This window comes from Coffea arabica, chromosome 7e, assembly GCF_036785885.1.
Source record: "Coffea arabica cultivar ET-39 chromosome 7e, Coffea Arabica ET-39 HiFi, whole genome shotgun sequence".
Classification (NCBI taxonomy): Eukaryota; Viridiplantae; Streptophyta; class Magnoliopsida; order Gentianales; family Rubiaceae; genus Coffea; species Coffea arabica.
The window spans coordinates 42,172,009-42,195,208 of NC_092323.1; the positions used below are offsets into that span (position 1 = coordinate 42,172,009).

Here is a 23,200-nt window from a genome sequence, read left to right on the forward strand (position 1 = left end):
TCCAAAATAGTCTAAAATTCATTGTATGGCATTGTTTTGGAGCATCCAAACCAGTACATCAGTCTATGAAACTCGGAAATATATATATTACATGACAAAAAGTTCATGATAATTCAACTCTGCCAGCTAATTTGGAGACATGAAATGTGCCCGGGCAAGATGGTATTCTTTCCCGGCAATCACAACACCAGTAGACGTCCAATTGATATCCTCCCATTCTAGATTGTCTGCCAATACCTGTCAAATAATTTCATGCACACAGCAAAAGTTTAGAAAAATGGATCCTGTCATAGAGACATTATGCTAATTTTTCCTAGGTGACACTTGCAGGTTAGGAGTCCAAGTCATTTCATTTTGTCTACACATTCATGTACAATTGTTTGTTGCTCCATTTTCATTGATTTGTCCATTTAACTTGCAAGGGATACCATTTACGAGTTCTTCAAAAAAAAAAAAAAAACTAAAAGCTTGATAATTTGAGAGAACTACAATTATCCCAAGAAACCAAAACTTGAGATTTCAGAAGTTGCAGTAATGCTTTTAGTCGTGCTCTCTTCATGTCAAACTAAATATACATAGATAAACTCATAAGACAAGGAAAGAAAAGACAACCCCCCCAAAAGGTGGCTGATCTACTTTCAGTGTATGCTAAAAAAGGTCAATCTCATAATGAATGAAGAAGGACCATTCTACATAGATGTATTAAAATCTCAATATATCTCACTCCTTTCTCTTTCCAAATAAGAAGAGTTGCATATCACATTAAGAGATTACCTCCACATGCTCAAGGGGCAGTGGGATCCCAATTGATATCATCTTTGTTTGGCGAAGGAGATTCTTACAACGAGACCATCGGAAGGCATCTATAACAACATTTTCTCCATCCATCAGGCCTTTTTCACCATTTGAAGTATGTGAGCTATGAGTTACAGATTTGTCAGCTTCTGCTTCTTGGGCCTGAGACACTGATGTAGCCTTTACCATCTTCTCTCCAGCAAAGCAAAGCTCAAACCTATACTTGCACGAGTTAAGAGTAAATGAATAGCAACTTGCCAGGAAGGCAATAGCAATTATCAGGTTGCATCTTGAAAGAAGAAGATATTCCCATGCATCAAGATAAATAAAAGTGCTAACAGTTTGCTTTTATGTAAAATAAAAAGAAAAGAAAAAGATTTAAACATTCATTTCCTCTTGCAACAGCCTCTAACTAACAAACAAATAAGTCAGAAAATTTTGATCCAGGCTAATCAGAAAATGCTAAAGCAAAACTCATCATAACAAAAAATTATGTGTATAGCTCAATTATCGCTGTCCTGGAGAGAGAGAGGAGGCCCCAGTAGTCTCTTTACTTTCCTGTTTGACAAAACGGATATTGTAAAATAATTTCACCGAGGATGCTCAAAATAAAACTGAGCATAATATGATACATGAATCTTTTAAAAAAAAATACCAATAATACTCAAATAGTTTGATTAGCACATCCTTTCTCCTGTCTAGATATTCTATTCAAACATGAAGAATTGATTGTTTCTCGAAAGGTAAATACATTGACTTAAACCAGAAGCATGAAGAAAACATTTGCTTACTATTACCAACCACCATTACCTGCGGCTATGGGTTTCCAAGTAGAGTACTTCCCCCTTTTTCAAGCGCGAAGCTGTAAACAGGGGTTTCTTAAGCCCCTTGTCTGCAACCACACTGATGCTGTATTTAAGCCTAGACAGACAAAAGGAAATAGACTAATCAAAAGAGCAAAGAATAGGTGAATATACAAGAGCTTATCTGATTTATCACTATGAAGTTTCACAATAAATTGGTCATTTTCTAATCAGTTCAGGTAAACAGATTTATACAAGCATGTCTCTTTAATAGTCTATATGAACTCTCTTGGATTCTCAGTCACTATAAATTCATTGCTGCAGCACAGAAAAGATGAACATGCAAAATTATCACTATAATGCACATATGAGAAAAGGTTCTACCGGCTAAGTAGAAGATGGGCTCCACTAATTTCTGTCTGTACTACTTGTAAGCCAAAAAATTCTTGATTTGAAAGACGACCAATTTTGCCAACTAAAAGCACAATTCAAGAACTTAAGAATCATTGCTAGTTTTATGTATTACATATGATGTTTCACCCCCAAATGCATGTCTTTATCTATTAAGCCAGAAACAAAGAAAGTGAACAGAATTTACAACAATACTAGAAAATTGTCTAATTCCATCCTTTTTTGTAGCTTTAAAAACACGAGAAAATCTTACTACGAAATTCAGCCAATGGTCCCATCCCCCTGGCATCCATAATCTTCCTACTCTATTTACCAACGAAAAAACTTCTAATACTTACCAATAATCAGTTCCCAAAAACAAAAATAAAATCCTTCAAAAGAAGCAAACTAGAACAGTCCAAGTCATATTACTTACCAAGGCTCACCACATAGGTTGAATTGCACAGTCACTTCTCGTACAAATCTTTGTTGTCGTAGTGCATTCTAGAGAGAGAGAGAGAGAGAGAGAGAGAGAGAGAGAGAGAGAAAGGGGTGGAGGGGAGAAGGGGAGAGGTAAAGAAATAAAAAAAGTTAGTTAAAAATAATACAAAAAAAGGTATACAATAGCAGCGTCCTTAGTAAACCAAACATAATATGCATATTTGACATTTGCAATCTGTTAGATACTACTCAGCAAGCTTACAACGCTCCTTGAGCACATCTCTCGTGTCTTTTGAAATTTAGAAGGGCTAATCCATCTATTCAGAACACTTAGAAAACCCGTATCTTACAAGAACTTAAGACATCTAATGCTCTTAAAGAATACTCCTTCCTCTGGAAAAAAAGAATGAATAGATAAGAACGAAAGCAAAACCAATGGAATGAAAATGAAAAAGAAGATAAAGAAAGATGAGATAAGAAGAAAAATTTTCCTGCCTAATCAATTAGTATTTGATAGCTATTAGCCGCTATAACACAGCTCCAGTAATCAGAAGTGGACTATTTATGTTTGCCACTGCAAATGCGCAAGTCGCGCAAGTCCGCCCCAAGACACTAAAAAGCTTGCAGTTACAGCTCCCACCATCCCCTCCCTCCCCATCACAAAAATGAAAATTGAACATTCTCGTAAGATGATGAAATCACATAAACAAAGAAACATAGCAGCTGTCAAAAGTTCACCCAAAAAAGGGAAAATCAACATTTTCAAACATATATTTGACCTCAACCATAACAATATGACCACCAAATCCCATTTAAATGAAAAAATTGTGAACTACCATGACTAAGAACATAGCAGATCTAAGGCATGATGCTCTAGGGCAGCTCTTTAGTTGAAACCAAAGTAGGGAGGAATACCAGAATAAATACAGCAGCTTATTGAGATCCACAGGCAACAACAAAACCAATATAGAACAAGCGAAAAAAGAAAATAAGTCCTGGAACTATTAAACTCCCAAATAAAGTTATCTGCATTGTCTTTAGCATCTTACAGGGAGCATCTTTTGTAAATCTTTCAGAAGAATTATTGTTCAAGGTTGTGTTTGTTTTTCCCAGAAGCATCAAATAAAGTTTAAAGTTCTTAAAATGTAATGACAACAATGCTAGGAAAGATGATGCAAAAATCAGGAAGGTGGAAAGCAAATGTTCACACAGAAAGAGTTTAATCTGAGTTTTGAATAAGTACCGAAGCTGCAGCCCTGGTAGTCATGGTGCGCTCAACAGCAACTGGGGCAAGAGTAGGCTCCATAGAAGATGAATGTGTAAGACATGGCTGTACATCAAAAACTGCCCCTCCTTTCTGAAGCACATGTAAGGTGGACGAAACATTAAACTGTGCCCCAGCAAATAAAACTTGCCTGCTCTCTCAGCCCATAGAATAAACCAATGAAATATAGATCTTACCAAGTCATTTATTGTTAGCAAGCAATTAACAACCACAAAGTTGACAACTAAAATTGCTAGAGAATGACAGGGACAAAAGATTCATACAATGCAACTTCTAAAGTTGAGATAACATAGTAGTAAGTGTTGCAGATAAAGAAAGGAAAGCATAGGAGAAATGAAAAAATGAAGAATGTAAGAACTCGAACCTTCACGACACAACAACGCTCAACACGGTAACTGCAGCCAATGGCAGCTCCCCAAGAACGTGATCTAACATTGTTTCTCAGCATTGAAAGATAGCCTTTAACATAATTCAGTTGCGAATTAGACATATATCGACTGATGTATATATAAACTAATATGATTGCAAATATTATATATATAACGTCAACCACTAGGATCGCAAATTGTGACTGTTGAGTACTCTATAACATGACATAAATTAGCAATAAGTTTTTTCAAGACAGTAAGCACTCATATGATGCAAATTTTAATCTAAACTAGCTTTGCAAGCACTCAACACCAGAAACAGTAGATATCAAGTTTCATGCTGACTTACAGTCTTGTGGAGGTAATACTCTGATAGTGACACGTAACTCCTGAATTGTAGCTTCAAGGGGTGATGCAGTCGGACGACAATAGCCAGTGTGCATAAGAACTAGAGAGAAAGGAGCATATCATGCAATTCATAATTCCCAGAATGGTCATCAGAATATCAAAACACAAATAAAATACAAAACCACTTACCAGCAACAAGATCCGAATCATCAGTATATATGTCTGTCCCCCACAGCTGGCCACCTCTTACCTACGCATATGTAGTGCCAAGAAGATTAAATGAGTGTCCAATTTGATGCAAGCAAGTAGTGATCACAAAAAATCAGACAGGAGAGATGGCGATCTCACAAAGAAAGTGAAATTAGATTAATCTGACAGGAGAGATGGCGATCTCACAAAGAAAGTGAAATTAGATTAATCTGATTGATGAAAAGAAAATAAGAGTAAAATCAATTAATTCACATTTATTTGTATACATTCCGATATGTTACACACTTTCCCTAAAGGTGACTTAATTCTTACAGTTCATGATATTAATACCCAATTTATCTTTTTTCATTCTTTGAGATCTCCTACTATCAAATTGACATGAATATTATCATTTTTGGTTTCATAACATTTTTCATACAATAATGGAAACCATGTTAGTTAAGGGCACTTCTTATCATGTCCAGAAGTCAATCTCCAACATTATAGTCAGAATGCTGCCAGCGAAGTGGTTCCAAGGAGCAAAAGCAATCCTATTCAGTCCAATGGCTATCGAAACTCCATGCTGCATAAAGTCTACAAAGTTCAACCAATTAAGAGCTTAACCTAACCAGAAGGTTCTTCCAAGGGAACCAAATGTGTTCCCTGATTCTTTTTGATATGTTCAAAGGAGCTTCCAGTATCACAAGCTCAGAAAAAAAGTAGATCTTGTGAAGGCACTTAAAATACTTGATATAACTCAGTGACAGAAAAGTGCCATACCAATACTGTGATACCTAGTTTAAAATATCACCAGCAACAAGTACCTTACACTCTAGGCAATCAATTTGATAACATAATGTCTCGTAAAGTGGTGAAAAAAAATAAAACAAAGCAAAACAAAACAAAAGCAAACATCCTGGAGCTGAACAAAGGTCCTTGCTGGTGATTTGTACAAATAAATTGTCCAGTTAGCAGGAACAAAAAAAAAAAAAAAGAGAGAGAGGGAGAGCGACGGATACAGAGAAGATTCGATGGCTTTAGAACCAAGCAAAGGGCAGAAATGCTGCCAGAGAAGATCACCAGAATTCATAACTAAGGGGGTGCTTGGTTCATGTTTTGGAATTGGTATTGGAGATGGAATGATATACAAAAAATTAGTATGGGTTTGAACCCCTGGTATTATTCCATGGACTAGTGCTTGGTATAAATATAGTTGGAATGGTATCAAAATTAATTTTTTATTTTCTAATTATTGTTCTTGGATTGATAATCACGCCCACCATCAAATCACTACCAATCCAAATCTTTTTTGTTTTTTGTTCAACAATTATCAACAAAAACTCATGACTAATCAATAAAAGATTTGAACGATTTGAGGAGAACGATTGCAATGAGGAGGACGATTTGATGGCAAGGGAGGAGAAGAAAGGGTCTACTGGGGTGAGGGGGGAGTGACCGGCCGTGGGAGAAGAAGAGAGATTTTGTCAGATGCTATGGAAAAGGAAAAAAATCGGTGACCTCCAACTGGTCTTGGTCCCACCCACTAAGGCTGGACTTGAAGACATCAATGGGTCCTTTGCCAAGCTTGTAGAGGTGGACCTTGACCTCGGGCACCTTCATTCTAACCGAACGGATCTTACGGGGAGAATTCAGATAATAACGGTGATGACTCGTCGGCGTTTGCTGGTGCTGCTTCCTCTTCGATTTCTTCCATTTGAATCTATTTTTCTGCCGGCAAGCCCATGTGGGTGTTGTCAAATGCTGATAAAGAGGGAAAAATAAGAAAAAAGGGAGGAGTTGCCAGATGCCATGGGGGAGAGAGAGGTGTTGAAGGCAGCGAGGAAGGGGAGGTTCGATGGTGGAAGTCTGGGAGAGGGAGAAAGAAAGTATTTTAACAAAATATTTTGTCTTTTATTTATTCACTGTTGGAAATGAGTTGAGGGTTTTGAGTGATTCCTTCCAATATAGTCAGGAATCATAAATTGGACATAATTCCAATATTTCAATTGCCATTCCAGTGTACCAAGCACTAAGTATTGGAATTGTCATCATTCCACGTGACAACATGGATATTTTTGGAAAAATGCATTTTGTAAAGTAAACTACAATTGCAACAACTTTTGCTCCAAGATGCCAGCTATTCCTCATGGTGCTATTTATGAAACCCAACTAACAATAGATCTCTTCTAATTAAAAGTTTAACCTAGCCAATCGTAAACATGTGTTATCCAGTCTTTCATTTTTTGTCCACAGAAAATTTTGGCCAAATGAAGAAATACATTTTCATCATCTGTTTTAGTTCCTCAACTACAGCCATTCATTTTGGAGCATACACCTCAAACTTGGATTATAACACCTACTTGACCCAAAAGCAGGGTGGAAAACAACTCAAAGAATCACCTGGCGGTTTGCTGCAGAAACATGCTCAGCTGGTATCCGAATATCTAGAGTAGGACCATTTGAAGAACTTTCAGACATCTTATCTGCTTGAGATGCTTCATATTCTTTCCATACTTTAGTTAGCTCTTGCATGGATTCACCAACTTTATAAACAATGGTGGACACATCAGGTTTACCTGCCATTAAAACAACATTAACGTACAAATTGTGATACAGAAGATGATAAAAAATCTAAACCCAATGATTGAGTAATTTACACAGAGAATAACATGAAAGTGAACAAAGCCTTTCACAATGTACTGAATGTACTCGAATAACTCAGAAGGTCCAATTAAAAACAAATGAGGATCAAAAGCACCTTAAAATCTTTAAAAGTCTTTGCCAAACATGTTTCTGAAAGAGTCTAAAGATGCTCAGGTAGTCTTCACATGAATTGGAAGATGGAAAAAGAGGAAATTAATATTGTCAAAGGCCCTTAATGCATTACCAAGTACAAATGCAGAAGCGCCATACCAAATGAAACCTAGTACAGCCAAAGTTCCTGACTGTTTTTCTGAGTAGATATAAAGAAGCAAGGTATCACCTTTTTAAGCATGCCATGAACTGCTCAGGAAGTCTTTTCGTGAATTTGGAAGATGGAAAAAGAGGAAACTAATATTGTCAAAGGTCCTTAATGTACTATCAATTCCAAATGAAGAAGCATCACACAAAAGGGAACCTAATATGGTAAAAGGTCCTGAACTACCGAGGAAAGATGAAGCAGCATGGTAACACATTTGTAAGCAAGCCATGAAATGTATTAATATCATCAGCATTCTGATAACCCAATAATCTGTCAAAGTGTATTTTATAATATGCAAGATGGGATCTTAGACGAAATCACACTGCCAGTTTGTCACCAGGGAACTTACTGGTTCACCCCTCTCTGCTTCCAGGAGGGGAAAGTCTTGAACCATTAGACTCTAACAAAAATTAATAATTACCCCCATCATACACATGATGCAACCATAACATTCTCAAGAGTTAAACATGAAAAGAATGGAGCAGAGATACTCCCTCCAACCAAACTTCAATGTCCTTAACTTCCAGGTTTGGGAAGTAACAACTCTTTCTGATCTTTTCCCCCTTTCATTTTCAGAATTTGCTTCCACATGGTAATCTATATCAGTAATTTCACAGATCTGTTTCACTTGGAATTTTGTTATTTCTTCAACTGATTTTTTCACAACTTAAAAACACAGAAAATCACTACTCCAAACAATCCACAAGTCTGACAGGGAACAATTCAAAGAAAGCATTCGAGATGAACCATTCTAGAAAGCCTGAAAATAAGTTTGAAAAGTAAATTTTACTATTGTTCAATATAAATCTTGTTAATTTACTTGCTAGGAAACAAATATCGAAGCATATTCTGAATAGTTAAGAACTGGGACACTTGTAAGAAATGGGATGAGTTGCAATTTTATACTTCCCTCGTGACTTATAATTTCTGGAGCCATTTTCTACCAAAGGTCATAAAGTATGATCTCAGAACTCTGTTAAAGCAAGTCAAAAGTCTAAAAATAAAACATTGGCTTTATCACAAATTGCTGTTCAACATAGAAGAAATATTGATGCTGCTTAGGAGTAGAACATATGCATGAAAACTAGCTCCTTAGCAGCACTAACTGCACTGAGTCTGTGACAATATGGATGCTCATAATGGATGAGGATTCACAAAAGCAAGGCACTGATGATGCAACGAGGAGAGAGCTGAGTGAACAACCTGAATTACAGACTGGCACACATTACAAGTGTGTGCACAGGTGCATATATGTGTGTGGTTGTGTGTGTGTGTGAGAGACAGAGAGAGGGGGGTGCTTCCATGAGAGGCTATAACAGCAGAACAAAATGTCAATCAAATCTTGATTAAACTAGTCAAACCATATCGGGCATAATCCAATTCTAACATCTTAAGCCAGGAGGGGCACACATCAAGTGTAACTTTCTGTCTATGCAACACAATAGAATTTTTCATGTAGAATATCAATGCAGACTTTTTACGAGGCAAAGCAAGTTTTTGTAACCTTTTCATATAACTAATTCAGTAGCCCAACATCAGCAATCTAATGCATAAGAAATTTCCTACACAGCATCACGGAATAAATGATTCACAGAGTAAAGCATGCATTAAATTCAAGCTGAAAATATATCCGAGTATGGAGCACTTCTGTTCTGCATGTCCCACACTGTGTCCCATGCCACAGTTCAAATGTTCTATGTTTTGTGTAGCCATCGAAGGGTCTGAAAGCATATGAAAAAGAGTACAGATGAAAGAAGAAAAAAATCATGCCAACATTAATATGCACATACTCCCCTTCTATGAATCAACTTCATAATTCTCTGTTGCATGAATTAACATAACAGCTTACCTTGAGACCTGCGAAAAAAATAACGGGCAAAAGGCAGTAAGTAACCTATAGCTTTGAACCTATCCAAGAATTTGTAACATTGTACGAGTAAACTCAAAGTCTCCTTTTCACATGAGCATGCAAACTACTATGCAGTAGATGGTAGACCGCTCAATACATAAAATTCGCCATCAGTATTAATGATAAATGCAATTCCATAACTCCATTAACATCATATCATCATCACAGAAATAGTCATTTGTCGCAACATTAACCTTTACTCATGAGCTGACTTGTCAAGTGTTTCTATCATGCCAGTAACTAATTGACCATAGAATCATATAAAATACAATTTTTCATTCCTTGGTACGAACTTACTGTTGATAAAGTGGACCTCATTTAAGGTGGCACTGTGCTACCTTTCTGCAATTTAACAACTAAAGTCATGCTCAAAATTTCGAAACAGGGGTTTTTTCTTCTAGTTTCAATATTCAATGGAAGGTCCTGAGAAGCTTTATCGTAGGCGGTAAATATAATTCTTCAAACAGTTAATAGAGGTTATAACAATCGATAGGTAATTATTCGGCCTAGAAATTATAACAGAATATGTTAGAAGCAGGTAAGGAAGTGCATGCAAAAACCAAAGGTTACAAAGGTTAATACTTTTAGTCTACCTATGCCTTTCAAACAAAATCACTACCTCAATATCATATATACCACCACTTAACAAACTTTTCCCTCAGCTCATCTATATCAGCAGTTTTTTCATCAAGACCTTGTGGGAGATGGCATTTATTTGATTTGACAAAATGGTACACACATAATGGACACCCTCTAGGAGACTAAAAGGTATCAGTAGATCAAGTAGGCAAGCCAAACTTGGGCCATATTGAGTACAAGGCAACATTAAGTGTACTAGCCCTCCTACACTACAGCACCGAATAAAAAGAAACACACAGAAAGTCATTCTTTTGGGGACACGTAAAAGAGTTCAACAAACTAAAACACAACTAATTGACACTTTTACTCAAATTCATGGAAAACTGAAGTCATTGATATAAGATTTCCAAAGAATAGCCACACCACAAATAGATGAATATACTATATATGCCTCAAATGGACATACCTCAAGTGCAATAACTTCTAATTGCATGTCAAAATAGCTAACAGCCAGATCAGTAGTAAATATTACTCAAATTTCCACCAAATTTGACCATGATAAATGTAAGCCTTGTTATCAGCTCTGTACAGCAATAAAAGAAAGTATTCCACAGAAATACCATAACCATATTTCTTTTTCTTTTTTTTTTTTTTTGGTCACTATGGGATTAAAAGTACTCCTACACAAGAAGAAAACATGTACAAAACTTAACCAAATTCATCTTGTTAAAAGAGCAAGGCACATCTAGTCTTATGATCAAGTGTACTAATCGGCAAGCAACATGGTAAGAGGTTCTATCTTATATAATACTATCAAATATCGGTGTCATATTCATACTATTACATGCACATAAGGATCTTGAAAGCAATATCAAAAGAAATCTTCACAAGCCCTGAAACTTTTACATGTAACTTTAATTGGAGACTCTAGATCCATACTCACCCATTAAACCCACACCCTTCCTACTCTAGGTCCATACTCACCCATCAACCCTTCCAAGCATTAAAACTTGTAACTTTAGCACTATATACTAGTACAAGGTAAGGATATAGGATAAATATGCATTGATTTTAACTCGCCCAACTTTATCTCCCCCTTAAATAGGAAAATGACCAGAGAATATCAAAGCACCAGATTTTCAAATTAATCAAGCATATGGTAAGCACAGCTAAGCTTCTATTTAATAGCTATAACGATACGATTCTCGATATGCCAAGACGAATCAAGAACGTGAACCACAAGCCCTGGACCTAGGTTAAGGTATAACGTTCGGGGATGGAATTCATAATCAATCAAGGACTGCGCGAGATTGATTAGAACGGGAAGAATGACACCACAATCAAGGTGATTACTTGATTGATAAGTCGGCGAATCACCTTAGGCCTACTCTAAGATGTTCAAAAGGCAGTCCAAATCAATCTGCTGTCTCTAAGATGTATTTAGGACAAAAAGCAAGATGGTTCGATTACGTTCAAAGACAAATTAGGAAAAAGTATCCTAAATTCCACATTCGTCAAGGATTTGTGCCAAGATCAGATGCTCAGAAAAGTCAAACAAATTTATAAATGTAGATCAACACACATACAGATGCAAAACCTAACTCTACCTGTGCCGTACAACTTGAACCACAGCAAAATTGAGAAAATTAACTTACTTTTGCATCCCGGTGACAAGAGAAACGAGGAGTAGATCAGTGAGATCTGTTCTAGATGGAGGATCTTTTGGAGGACTAATATGCCTACCGAGGGTCATGTTTAGAAATAGGTCAGGTTCAGGATCAACCAGGGAACTAGAAGGGTATTTCTTGATTTAAACTAGAAGAGCATATCTCGATTTATAACATAGAATGTAACGCTTGCTCTTTCTAATATTGCCATGTGGCTAACAGAGTTTCTATATCAATTCACTGCCGTTGATTCTGCACAAAATTAGCTGACCTTGATAAATGCCAAATGGCTCATGCCTATATACACTATAGCACTTCAAGTCACAGAAAAAGGAAAATAGGGGTCTAATAGGGTCAAGTAATTGCAATACAAATTACTTCAAACCTATACGATCAAATTCGTAGACAAGCACTTAGATGGTTACTCTTATGGATTTCAAACCTTCAGCAAAATGCACTATGCATACAATACTGAAACTAATGGAGTTGAAATGTATTGTAAACTGGTGTGTGTCTCAGATTAATTACACTCTTGCCTAACATTGAGATGATGAGGGTAAAAAATCGAGCATATTGTTTTCCTGCCCAAACAAAATAAGATCCTAACGACTTCATATTTAAGGATTTCATATTAATAACGTTTTTTCCTTCAATCCTTGAGCATATTCCATAAACTTCACATGCTTATATAGTGCATTTACCCAATCCCAAGCTGCAGTAACACAGGAAACCTTTATATAAAATCTATCATATAATTGAAACAGATGTCAGGGGCTATTCTTTTTTGCTTGATGTTATTTAGTCACATTTAAAAGGCTGTCCTCACTCAAAATAAGCTCATTGTAGCTTAAAAACTCTTTTGAGGCATCCCAGTGCTTTTCACTTTTATTCTTAGCTTACATTAGCTAAAATAATCCAAGCTCTCAAGCACCCTTTGATTTTCTTTTGCATAATAGCTTTAGCCTTTCAAGCTGTTCTAACAAACAAATCCTTGGAATTGTTTAAAGAGTCTTTCAAGACATAATTTCTGACCAACTTTTAGAAAAGCTAAAGAAAACTATAGAGGCCCATGGGCTCTATCTAGATTACAGAGGAAATGATAGCTATGTGATGGGATAAATGTTCTCACACCATGCTCAAACCCAATCAATAATGCTAGGCAGGCCAGTCAAATGGATTAAAAAACTCAATCAATGAATGAGTCCAGTTCGTCATATCCCGAGCCTGCCACAACCAAGTATGATTAATTTGGCTTTGGAATGAAAGAGCATTGCAAAGTTACAATCTATACCACATGAAATTTGACAATACCATGCATTCTACAATAGAAAAAGCTACATTTAAAAGTTTGTATATCATAAAAATATTTTACTTATGGTTAACATAGAATTAAATTTTAAACGTTTTTATACAATCAATGACTACTAGGAACTTTCTTAGTGAGATAATCAACTTTGAATTAAAACCCAATGTCACTGAGATTTCTGAAATTCTTTTTCTGATTTGTTTTGTCTAATTTGGTCAAGTTAAAATGAGTTATTAAATGACTGAGATTTTATTTTGAAGTTGTTTTCCTTTATTAGAATTTAAGTAGACATGTGACAGTACAATTTCTGATATTGGCCATTTATTATGTTCTTCAATAGAAATCTTGTTTCCACAAGAGTTTTTTTTTAGCAACTATAGTTACAAAAATTCTTTCTAAAGCCATTTTCTTCTTGTGAAAAATTTTAGTTGCAATATAATGCAACAAAACCAAGCTTTCAAAATGCAATATATTTACCTTAGCGTAACTATAGTTTGCGATAGATAAGTAAACCAATGACAAAGTTGGTGTGTACCTGTAACACAATCCACTGTTGTGCTATTTGGTATCAAGAAGCTATTTTGAGGCCCTTTCTGAAATGTCACTTGTCCACAATGATTTTAACATGCTAACTGCTGACAGAAAAAAATACCGCTTGCTAGACACACAAGATGAAACTATTATGAACAGATTGAAAGGGCGAAAGAGGTGAGCAATCCTCTTTTTGATACTTAAATGTCACACTCACTCAACTTATTCTGATTTTCTTTCTTTTAAGCAGTCATATACCATTTCTTTTAGTCTTCATAAAAAATGGCAATTCCTTTTCGAAATTCTATTATGTGGTTCACGGGATAATGAACCTAATAATTGCAAGCTCATCTATATGGCATTTTGAATATGGAATTATAAGTATAATGTAGGAGACATGCATGATCGATATGCAAACATGCTTGATATCTCCATTTCATTACGTACTTTTTCTGGCATATAGTGTTTAATCTAAACACCAGTTCAGATATGACAGTTCAGATATGACCGAGATAACGCACGAGTGCATGCGAAAGATCTTCCCTTGCACTCTTTTATCCCTTCGAAATCTTCAACCATTATCATGTTTTTTCTTGAAAACTTTATCTAATCTATTGGATAGCAACGAGCCCTCAGCTTTTTGAATTCAATAAGTGAATAAACAGGCGTTGTTTCTTTTAACTACTATGTTAAGATAGTCAAGTTATTGGCTAGTGGAAAATGAAAGACTTAGAGCATTTGTGTAAGAATGCCGGTGAGAGAGAGAGAGAGAGAGAGAGAGAGAGAGAGAGGGAGAGAGCATCAAGAAGAAGAAACCAGACCAAATATCTAATGAGAATCAGTATTGAACAATACTAATATTCATCTCAAAAATTCACAAAAACTACTGCACCTTTTGCCTTTTATGTTAAATAAACATATAAGATCGGGTTCTCCTAAATCCAGATATAAAGATGTCAAAACAGTTCAAAAGGGCATTAAAATTAGATCTTTCATAAAATCCTGAAACTTCAGTATTTCTAGCTTCCCAAGACACTTGGAGAAACTTCCAGGAAGGAACCACATTAAAATGCATTTCCCTCTGAATAACATCCTTCCTCCTGAGTCATCAATACAAAGATCAAGAAAAACCAGATCTACCAAGAAAGATCTTGTTCTTCTTTAGCAGCTAAATACTTACAACAGATCAAAGTACACCCTTATATTCGACTATGAGACATGGTAAATTAGGCATGCAATCTTTGTAACTTATTTTTAAAAATTCAAATAAAAAGGAATAAATTAAACAACCTTGACAATTAGCATTTAGCTACAATTAAAAGATTGTTGATACGCAAATTATTAAAAGTGAGAGTAATAACCAAAACAAGGGGAAAAAGACACTTCCACAAGTCAAGACCTGAAGTATCAAATTATCTCGAAAAATGCATCTAAAGAAATAAAGCATGGGATATTGCCATCTCCAAGAAAATAATAGGCAACCACACAACTTTTGAAATCCATACCCTTCATTATCTTGATTGCGCGACCTAAAACGAGGATCACGATGAGTACGTTGAGGACTGCCCCTTGGCCTAAGCATCCTCTTACGCTGCTGAACTCCATAATTAAAAACTTCTCTCTCCCTTTCTGCACCCCCTTCAGCTTCACCACATACTTCATCTGACTCCTTGTCATGATTCTTATTGCGTTTCTCATATCTTTCACCTTCCTCCTCTGCATCTCTTTCCTTTTTCCTCTCTCTAATATCCCTGTCAACATTTTTCCAACTATCAGTGTCCTTTTGTTTCTTTAATTCTGAGGTTGGATTCTCTAGCTCTGCAGCTCTGCTGGGGACATCTACCATTTCCTTATCATTGTGAGGACTTTCTTTTTCAGCTCCATTCCCTGATTCCTTTTTCATAAAATCCTTTTCTCTTTCTTTTACTTTCTCCTTTTCTCTCAAAAGATCTTTCCTCTCCTTGTCCAACCTCTCAGCTTCTCTCTCTTCCCGCATTGGCTCCTTGTTTTCACTATTGCTATTGCTGCACAACTGCAAAGCGTTTCGCAGGTCATTTCTTTCTTTATCCCTTTCTCCCCAATCCCTTTGTTTTACCTCTTTCCTTTTCCTTTCTCTCTCTTTCAATTTATTCTCCCCTTTAAAATCAACCTTGTTCTCTCCAACAGCCTCACGTGCTTCAGCATACTCCCTTTCCTCCACATTTGGGGATTCCTTTACACCCTCAACTGGGCCATGCAAACTGGATCGTGATGCTTGCCATGGATCCACATTCCCTCCAGAGGCATCAGGATACCTTTTTCCCCTGTGTTGTTCATTTGAATTTTTCCAGTTCGGATGGTTGCTTGCCCCACCATAAGACTCCTTATCTACCTTTATGTCAGCTCTATGTTCTGGATATGTTTCCCTTTCATGCTTGGTTGCTTTATTATCATCTCCTCTGCTGTCAAACTTCACATCCTTATCAAGCCTACTGCCTATATGTAACTCCCTTTGTTCAACCTTACTTTCACGGTTCTCAAACTTAGGGTCCTTATTTCCTTCCTTGGTATCTCGAAATTCCAACCTGCTTTCAAAACCTGAAGGGTGATCCAAATGAGTGTCATTTGAAGATGATGGCACTCGGTACATTGGAAGCAAAGGTGATCTTCTATCTGCATCACGAGATTCAGTCCTCGGTAGCTTTGGCATCCGAGCATCCTGCCCTATGTCATAAGGACTATGGAAATCACCCGAGGTTGAAGACTCCAGTCTACCCATCACACCAGGGAATGTGCTGGAATCCTCATGCTGGAACTTTGGAGCAGAGGAAAGACCATGACTGCCACTAACACCCCCACTTCCATTTCCGACCTCCTCATGCGACCTTTTACTAGGCGGAGCACTCATGTTCTTGCTGTTCCAAAAAGCAAAGCTATAAAAATGTAAAACTTATATCATTTGCTGGTCAGCACCTGCAAAAGATTAAATTAATTGGTTAAAGTTGTCCAATTTTACAAAGCACAAAATAACTGGATCTTCACCTGGGGCCAATTTGGCAAGACTTATGATAGCATTCCAAATCTGAATACTATTTGATACGTTGCAGTATCCCAGATGAGAATAGCATTTGCACATGTTAAACACTACTAAAAGTTTACGTTTTAAAAAGAAGCCAGTCAGGCTTTCCTAGCTTCTTTGGCAATGCATCCTCTAAAATCCACTTTCTTGTCAAAAATTTTACCAAATCGGATCTTCGCAAATAACACAATCATGCCAATAGTTAAAAAATAAGAATATCGTTTTTAGATCCTTAAGAACAATCTGCATGGCACAATCAACAACTGGACACCTTTAATTCTTGTGAACCCTCAAAACCAAAGTTTTAAATACTCCCTAGGTTACATGAACACAACAATTCCATCAACAAAAGGAAAAAATCACAAAAAATAGTCAATTGAAGATTCAAAAGCGACAGAAAATTCTCAACCGTACACTCTTTTCCAGACTTCGGGACTCAATCTTTGTTAAGAAAATTCAAAACCTTCCCAGGTATAAACAGCAAAAACTCGAATTCACAGTAAAAACTCAAATTCAAGTACCTATCTCTAAAATTAACATCGAAATAATCCAGAAAAGGGAAATCAAATTAACACATTCATTTATCTTACCCAAAAAACCCCCCAAAAAATCTCAGAAAACCAAAGAGAAAAAAATTGAAGAACAATTAGAAAAAACATTAGGCATTTGACGCCAAAAAGCTTTCCAGCAAAAAATTTTCACCTGATACAATCAAAACGTGCGGAACTGCATGTATTTCATGGTGTGCGTGTGTGTGTGCTTGAGCCAGTGCAAAATTCACCCGATTAATATATCCGCATAGAGTTCAGAACAGAAATTAACCAATATAAAGGTGAAATTAACCAAAAATTTGGGGAATTTTTCTTGAATTACCTCTCAGTTCTGCTGCTTTTCTTCCTCTCTCTAGCCTCTGGGACTTTGGGTTTCCGTTTGAGACTTTGGGTTTCCGTTTCCTATTTGTTTTCGGCTTCTTTTTTTTGTTTTCGGCTTCTGCCATCTGAGATTTGGTAATGTATGAAAAATGATGCCAACTAATCAAACCGAACCGGTAGAAACCGGTCTGATTGACAATTCTCGATTTAATTATACGGCTTGATTGCAGGTAAATTATGTGGAATTCTTCTCTTCTTGTTAATTAGTTTAGGTTTTTATTTTGACCCAAAGAAAGAAAGGATCTATAGCGACGAGGGGTGATAGTAATATGAAATACGAGACCGAGCAATTAGATTAAACCGATATGATTGGTTTCATTAACAATTCTCAATTTAATTATGTAGTTCAACTGGAAAAGAAAAATTATGTAGTTCAACTGGAAAAGAAAATATGTGAAAATTTTTTCTTCTTGTTAGTTATTTGCTTTTAGTTTGACCTGAAGAGAAACGGATGTATAATGACGAGGGATGGTAGTTGTATGAAATATGAAATTGAGTAAGCATATCGAATTAGTAAGATTAGTTTGATTTGACAATTCTTAACTTGTTCATATGATTCTTAACTTTTTGGTCTTGTTAATTCGAATAGATTTCAATATGACCTAAAGAGAAACTGATCTATAGTGAAGGACTAAATTGGCAAGGATTGGACATGTTGGTAATTCTAAATTCTGTTCATATGGTTCAATTTGAAGGAAAAAATATTTAGAATTTTATTCTTCTTGTTACTTATTTTAGCTTCTAATTTTACCTATATGTAGCCAAGTGTGGTGGTTGTAGTATGAATAATAAAACCAATTGTTCAAACCAAACTGGTAGGATCGATTATGTTGCTAATTCCCGATGATTTTTTTTTTTGTTCTTGTTATTTTCTCTATTTTTATTTCCTGAAAATTCCATTTTTTGTTGAAAATGTCTCTTTGTTTTAATTCTCATAAATTTTTCAATAATTTGTAAAAAGCTCTTTCTCTAAAACAAAGAAATCAAGAAAAAGTGTGTACAATTCAATTGGAAGGAAATATATGAAATTTTTCTTTTTTAATTCGGTAGCTTTTAATTTGTCCAAAATTAGGATGTGTAGTGAAGTTGGTATTTTTTTCCATTATGATTTTCCTTTTTGTTTATAAGATCTTGTCTAACCTTCTAAACATCTCATACTTTGAAAAGATTTTCATTCACGTATTTCAAGATTAGATTTTAACATCTATTGTTAACTTTCTTTGACAAACTAAAATAAAAGTTTTCATATTCTATATCTTTGTTTGATAGGATGGAATTTTGCTTTTGAGAAACTTTTCAAGCACAATTTTGCAATCCTCCAAATGCTTTTTTAAGAATATGCTATTGTGTAGGACAAGCTTGCACTAAATAATATGGAACTTGAAGAAAGGCTTGTTGCCCGTTAATATAATTTTTTTTATAAAACAAAAATCCGTTAAGATAATTAAGTATAGCAAACCAAGAGATAGATTGTTTCTCCAAAAAATTCATGCTTGTACTCGTAATGAGTCTAGTTTTGAAATATCCAGATTTCGGCCCAATTAAAAACTTAATAAGTGAGTTTGGGTTGGTGCATCTATGGTCGATAAATGAAGACTCAAGCACAACTTTTTATGTTTATTGGACTTTGGGCTAAAAAAAGAACTGGCCCAAATTCTAAAATTCATACTTTAAAATATTATATGTAACTAATATCACAAATTTGTAATTAAAAATATCGAATTTTAGATAATTAGCACAAGTCTAACCTCAATGAGGATTACAAATTTTGTTAATAATGTTAAATCTCTACTTTACATAAACCGTGGAAGGCCGATCAACAGTAGATCGCAATTGATTGTCCTGGTTATATTGTGATTCCACTACTCATTTTGTCCTTCATGGTCTTTTTGGAGCTGCAAGGTTACATGGGGACAATTTTTCCCACTATTCATTTTTCTTTGCTAATTTTCTTTTGGACCATCTTGTCCTTTTGTCTTGGTTATCTTGTTATTTGCGGTCCAATTTTGGACATGTTCGCCTTTTTACCACTTTGAGAGCCATAAGATCCCATGTGTGTCTAATCTTTTTGTTCCCCACAACTCTACCCGTGGCCTTAAACCAAGTGTTTTTTTGTGCTTATTTGCCTATCGTCAATTTTACTTCATTTTTTAACCATCTATGCATTTGTTTATGTGGGTGCTTCACTGTTTCTTTTGGCAATTAAGCACCTCTTTATATTACTGTGGTTGAAGGCATACAATGTATGCATGGCGTGTCTATTTTGCATGCATGTCCACCTGTCTTGAGCTTTTTGCTTTGCTGCTATTGCAATTCGGATTTCAGCTATCTCATCTGCATAAAATGTTCATGTGAAGTGTGCTCATTATCTATCTTTTTGTTCGCCATTGATCATTTTTAATCTATTTGTTGACTTTTCCTATCCATTGGATTTGTATATTTGGCAAGGCTTCCATTGTCTTAGTCATGCTGACCAACGGTGCTCTATGATTTTTCGTCTATGCTTCACTTTTTCTTCCTACTACGAAAACCATAGAAATTTCCTGCTCTTTTGTTCCGTTTGCGTTCTACTTTTTCCCCCATTTGTCTTGCTGGTGAGTTCTACTTCCCATTACTTACAATATTGTTGTGCCGCTTTATTCCTGCTTGGTCTTTTCTTCCCTAAATTTTTTGCATGTCCACATCGAAGTCATTTTATATACTTTGTTTACAGTTTATTTGCTCTAACCTTTTTGTTAGTTTCATTAAGTGGCTCTGATTCTCTTTTGCCCCTCGCCAATTATTGCATGCTTTGTGGCTGATTATTTTTAATGAGTGTAATTGCTCTTATATTCGTTGGAATGTTCTACTGTCATCAACAATTAAATATGTCCACTGCATTTATTTTGCTTCTTTCTGTTCATCTGTTATTCATCTATGTTGTGTCCTGTGTGCATGGTTTTTCTTTCTAATGAACTCTTTCATTTCCGTTGTCTTCTCTATGCATGTGTTTTTCTTTCTGTATTCTAACTATATTGATGATGTATTGCCATCTCTTTTCCTTCTCATTTTAAAACTGTTGGCCATCTCTTCTATTTTCTTGCCATAGTATTCTTATACTTTTCTGTCATTTAATCTTGGTTTTATGAATTTATCATTAAACACTTTAACTCATACTTGTGCGGATCCTCCTTCTGCAGTTTTAGTTTGTTTTTCTCGTTTTTTTAACCTGATAGTTACCTGTGTTTTGAGCATTTAACTTTGCGAGATGTTTAGCTAAAATCTTGTGTTTTATCCTTTAATTATCTAGCGTTGTTCTTCGATTCCGCAATATATTTGTTGTCCCATTATACTTCTTCTTTGTGTCGTTTCTCTCCAGGTTTTTTCTTTTGGTTCTCAATCATATTTATTTCTTATTATGTTTTATATTACATTTTACAGCCATTTGATTTCTTTTTAATACTTCAAATGTTTATTCATCAAATATTTTCTTCCCACTTTTATTCATTAGTCACCGTTTCACATTTTCCCTGTACTATCCTCCACTTTTGTCTGTTGTACTTTGCTCGCTAATATATAAACATGTAATCATAATCAGCACAAAAATGTATTTATCCATTGCATTTTCTCTTTTTTAGAACTGATTAGAGATGGCAACGGGGCGGGGTTAGGGTGGGGGACCTCTCTCCCATCCCCCGCCCCGTTGCCTACAAACTCCCCCCAGCCCCCGCCCCATTCCCCGTCCCCCGCTCCCCCCGCCCCGTCTCCACCCCGCCCCGCTTCCCCCGCCGGAGCACCGGCGGGGCTAATAAAAATTTATTATATAATTTTATTATGGTTAAATTTTAACAAATAATCAAGTACTAAAATATCAACACATCATCAAATTATTATTCATTGTAATTTTACAATTGAAACTTATAAAAACAATCAAATAAAAATTATTTGAATACAATCCAACATGATGAAATAAATATAACTAAAGTAGTCAAGTTTTCACTTTTGGCACAAATACAATTACTAATTTATTATTGTGCTTGTGCTTTTTTTAAGAAAAAAATGTTATTGTATTAAGTGTAATTAGGGATTTAGTATAAATGTATTGGTAAATTTAGTATAACCAATTAATAATTTTTATTAGTACACATATATATTTATTAGTATAATTAATAATATCAATTATATTATATATACTAATAGACATTATATAATACATATAACTAATAATATCATTATAATAAGTTTGTAACTAATTAAATTATATATTATATATATAATTATATACATATATATTTTATATATTTATTTTTTTAAAGCGGGTGGCGGGGGAGGGGATGGGGCGGGGGTACACTCCCCCGCCCCAACCCCCTCCCCATTAGCCCCCTGCGGGGCGGGTGCCCCCCATTGCCATCCCTAGAATTGATATTTACAGTATTAGCATCGAAACTTGGTTATCCTTCACATAGCATTTTAGGATATTGACATTTTCCATTTCATCTCTGTTTTTGCATCAGCTGTCTCCTGTCTAATTCGGATTGTGGATTTTCCTGCCCCACTTTCAAGGTACATGCATTTCTTTTTAATTTAAATTTTGCATATTAACCCATAGCTATATCATTTGCTTTCATTCTCTACTTTTGTTTCTTTTTTATTTAAATATATTTGTCATTCCCATCGTTTATTGCCATTTTTATTTTTATCTTTTTCCAGCACGTATGGATTTTCTTTGTTACTGTTGTTATATGATCTATAACATAAAACTTGTGCTATCACATTCACTGTCAATTCTGTGACTTTTGCTACCAAGAGTCATCTTGTGATATGGGCCGAAAGCGCAAATTTATTTCTGAAGTCGAGCATCGTATACAAGCTAATCAACGTCGATGAGAAAGATTGCTAAGAAAGCAACAGAGAAACAACAAAAAACACAACAGAATACTATATATCAAAACAGAAACAACCACACTGCCCATGCTATACCTTTTTCTCCAACAGATGATACACTTGTTGATGTTCCTCTTCATAATGATGTATCACTTTCAGCTCTATTGAAAGCCAAGTGTACATGTTTTCAAATGCCTGTTGTTAACTTTTGTGATCAGTCAACCATGCATTTCAACTCGACAAACGACACTGTTAATCAAAGTATTCTCTTGAGCCTCCTAATCTAATTGTTTTATACTGGCTATCAAATCCTTATGAAACCTTACAAATTGTTACTGTTTGTTTTTTTGCCTCTATCAACAGTTCTTGCAACAACTGACTGTCTGCTCTCTCAAAACATCCTTCCTGGATAGCTTTTCAAACAAATATTATGCACCATTCCTTAGCTGTAGATTTAGGTAGGTTTACTAATTATTTATCAACTATACTTTTCTCTTCTCTTCTTATATACTAACAACTATTAATTTTTCGAACTTTTGAATCCATTCTTCTTTATTGTGATCTCTTCTGCAATCTTGCTATCCTCTACTATCAACTGTTCTATCTCAAGGCCGTCCATCAACCAGTAGTCTGCAGCATCCAACTAGTAGCTAGATATTATAAATTTATATATACATATGTGTATGTGAGTGTGCCTTGGATTCTTTACACTTTTTCTCTTTTCCCTATCAGTTAGAGGCACCTATATTCCATATTCTATAGGTCCACGTCGTA

General features: G+C 35.5%; 1 protein-coding gene across 6 annotated transcripts; it reads right to left on the reverse strand.

The window, feature by feature from the left end:
• LOC113701740 (uncharacterized) lies at positions 1-17,960 on the reverse strand. 6 transcript variants are annotated; one of them, XR_011818313.1, is made up of 11 exons: positions 17,505-17,959; positions 15,079-16,525; positions 7,020-9,438; positions 4,620-4,680; positions 4,432-4,530; positions 4,079-4,173; positions 3,673-3,786; positions 2,425-2,492; positions 1,606-1,716; positions 775-1,012; positions 1-237 (listed from the first exon to the last, which is right to left on the reverse strand). XR_011818313.1 is itself a non-coding variant. In XM_072059099.1 (11 exons), the coding sequence occupies exons 2-11, from the start codon at positions 15,332-15,334 to the stop codon at positions 127-129; spliced, it is 1,329 nt and encodes a 442-aa protein (XP_071915200.1). In that variant the 5' UTR covers positions 15,335-16,525; positions 17,505-17,877; the 3' UTR covers positions 1-126. The 6 variants fall into 6 exon arrangements, 5 of the variants coding, with proteins under 5 accessions (XP_071915200.1, XP_071915201.1, XP_071915202.1 ...); XM_072059099.1 differs by having other exon boundaries at positions 7,020-7,195; positions 17,505-17,877; XM_072059100.1 differs by lacking the exons at positions 15,079-16,525; positions 17,505-17,959 and adding an exon at positions 11,725-12,074.
• Between the last annotated feature and the right edge of the window lie 5,240 nt (positions 17,961-23,200).